The 3135-nt window shown below is 48.1% G+C and overlaps 1 protein-coding gene across 2 annotated transcripts in view; it reads right to left on the reverse strand.

The window, feature by feature from the left end:
• VPS39 (VPS39 subunit of HOPS complex) overlaps positions 1–3135 on the reverse strand; it is a 42099-nt gene that overhangs the window by 12247 nt on the left and 26717 nt on the right. For both annotated transcript variants that reach the window (XM_004709368.4, XM_004709369.4), the window contains one exon: positions 870–999. In XM_004709368.4, the coding sequence (XP_004709425.1) occupies positions 870–999 (130 nt within the window). The remainder of the gene's footprint in view (positions 1–869; positions 1000–3135) is intronic.

Genomic DNA, 3135 nt, shown 5'->3' on the forward strand with positions numbered 1-3135 from the left:
ACATTTCAAAACATGGCGTGACTGGGTATTCCAAGCCAGGGCACGTAAACAGAATTCACGTTCTGTTACAGGAAGAGGAATAAAACTTCCAAAGAAAATCAGATGCATTATCAAAGGCATAAGAGTAAAAAGGAAAAAAATTATATGGAGAACCAAACAAACAAAACCCTCCACAGGTTAGGGAATGTATTTTCCACATATTTGTTGCAAGAACAGTAATATTATATAAAACAATTCCATTACAATTGATGGTCAAGCCTAAGATTCCATTTGGTAAATGGACAAAAGACATGACAGTTGACAAAAGAACAGAAGTAAGGGGGTAAAGGTTCCACTACATTTTGAGTCAAGTCAGTACACGGTAAAAATCTCAAAGAGGCAACATTTTTATATCTGTTTGATGAGTAGAAAAAATAATTTTCAATGATACTCCCCTGGGCTCACAAACGGAATCCATTGGACACTACTAAGGCAGTCAATGCTGCTAACTCAACACTGAAAAAAAGGCAGCACGTTGCTGCCACGAGCAGGCACGGATGCCGGCAGCCTCAACGCAGCGCAGCAAACGTCCTCGGTCCTCCTCTGAAGGACCTCAGCAAGCAGCTGCTGCATTGCGCTGCCGGCTCTGTGGGAAGACACTGGAAGGTAGAACTGTGACAGTGTGAGGCAGCCACCTCACAAAGTTCATGGAAAATGGAATGGAAAGATCATGGAGGTTAGCCCTGGAAATTCGGAGGCATAACTCTTCCCTTTCCCACGTACCAATTCCCACCCTTGTTAAAAATCCAGTTGGTCTCATTTCTCCCCGCCCCTTCCGGTTGCCCCTCCAGGCACGAGTTCTCGCCCCCAGGGCCAGACCCTCTGGTCACCTGTGCCAAGCTTCGCAAACACCTGCATGGACTCATCAAAGCGCTTCTGGCAGAAGAGGTTGAAGGCATATAAATTCTTGATGTGATGGATCTGTTGCTGCTTCTCACTGTCGGAATAATCTTTCATTTCCTAATCAGAGAGAAGTCCAGGTCAGCGCCCACCGCTCCGCAAGCATGTGTCCAGTACCTACTAGGTGTCAGGCAATATCCCGGGGGGCGCATGTGCCACCACTCAGAGAAAGGCCACTAGCACCTACCCTCTCCACCAGGGTTCCCGGGCTATCAGACCAACAAGCAACCACACAATGGGAAATACAACGGGGTTTCTACAAAATACCCCCACCAGGCCTCTGCAAAACACAATGCTGTCAAGGTCAGCACACTACAGAGACTGCCGCAGACCACACAGTGAGAAGACGTGACAACTCAATGTAATGAATGTCCCAGCCTAAATTTGATCCTAGAACAGAAAAAATATATGGAAAAAAAATCAGCCTGGTCAAATCTGAATGACTAAAGTTCAGTTCAAGGGGAAAACCAAAGCAACTACAAAACGACACCAGGGAAGTGTGATGAGAGGCACACGTGGGAGGGGACACGATCCAATGTGAGTGGCAGGTCAAGGAGTGATCCCGGGCAGATTCTCCGCGGAGCCCTTTAGCGGAGCTGGAGTTAACCAGAAGAGCCACTGGGCAGGTGACTGAGGTGGGACAAGAAGAGCAGGGTACCCCAGGCAAGGAGGACAGCGCTTGAGCAGGGTGCCCGCCCATAACTCCTCGGGCAGTGAGACACTGAGTGCAGCAGGCAGCATTTGGGGAAGGCCCAGTTCACAGCGAAAACGAAACACACTAAAGGGCACCCCAAGCTCGCCAGCTGCTCTCGGCCTCAGCTCAGTGGCAGTGGATCTGATTCTGCGGGTTTTCACTATCTTGTTTCTTCTTTACAATCTTGGTTTTTCCTTACACACCCTTTGAAGTCCTCTGCAGCACATTTCACGTCCTCCTGCAGAACGTTTCTCAGCTCTCTCCCTCCCTCTCACTGCCTGTTCTAGGGCCATCACCCCAGTCCAGACCCGAGTCCAGAGGCAGAATCAGGTCTACGCTGCCTGTTTCGTGCTTTTGAACACTTTCATAAGCTGGTACGAGACTCCTCTGAAGCTTGCGTCCCAGCCATTGAACCCAGACCTCCAGCCCCATCAGGAGCCCCAGACCCCCCTGGAACAGGCCACCCCGTTTTCACCTCTTCAGCTCCCTCCTGCTCTGCACACAAGCCAAAGGCTCTCCTCACCTCCGATCCCAACCTCGCCTGTCCATAAGGGGCCGAGTCACCTGTTCACGCCTCTCTGGTCACCATCTCCAGCCCATGGTGGACGGTCCCTTCTCTAACATTTTCTCTGTGCTTTGTTAATACCAGAGTTTAGTCCGAAATTGTCCTCCGAATGTTTCTGAGATTTTAAAAATATTGATCTAAATCTAAACCACTGATCTAAACAAGATAGGTTCCGAGAGAACTGAGCCCATGTCCACCTTGCTTTGTTTTAAGAAGGTGAGGGTGCATAGTAAATGAGTCTAGAAAAGAGAAGGGAATGGGAAAAAACGAGCTGATCCCAAGGGCTCATGGAAAGTAAACGTCTAGAAAAGAACAATGGACTATATGTACGGCTATGTGGGACACACTGATTGGAACAAGAGCTGTGAGAGCCCCCAATGACACGATTATAAAAAGGGGGAAATGGGACCTCTTTCCCATCTCTTCCACTGAAGATCCAGCAGAAGGAGCACTGAAAGACACTTAGACTTTCCTTGAGAAATAGACACGAAAGTAGCTATGTGTGACAGGGTAGACTTTCAATAAAAATCTTAAATTTTTTCTATTGAAGCATACATACAAAAAAAATCCCCCAAACACCTCACCACCATCCTGGTGAGCCTACAGGAGCGGGTAGAACTGCCTGTGTGGGTCACTAACTCTCTCTCACCACCGTAGTCAGTGTGGACTCACAGCCACCCGCTGTGGGTTTACAAGGCTGTAACTGCGTATGGGACTAGAAAGCCCAGTCTTTCTCTAGAAAAGCTGCTGGTGGTTTTGAACTGCCGAACATGCGGATTACAGTCCAACTCATAACTGCTACAGCACCAGGGCTCCTTCACTAACTCTTTCCGGGAATAAAAAGCCTTACCTACACATATGAAAAGTTAACCAACAAAAGAAACTCTTCCAAACAATAAACACAAAGTTCGGGACAATGGTTGTGTTTGTGTGTGTG

The sequence above is a fragment of the Echinops telfairi genome, unplaced genomic scaffold (assembly GCF_000313985.2).
Source record: "Echinops telfairi isolate 266 unplaced genomic scaffold, ASM31398v2 ScPeMD7_8;HRSCAF=38, whole genome shotgun sequence".
Lineage (NCBI taxonomy): Eukaryota > Metazoa > Chordata > Mammalia > Afrosoricida > Tenrecidae > Echinops > Echinops telfairi.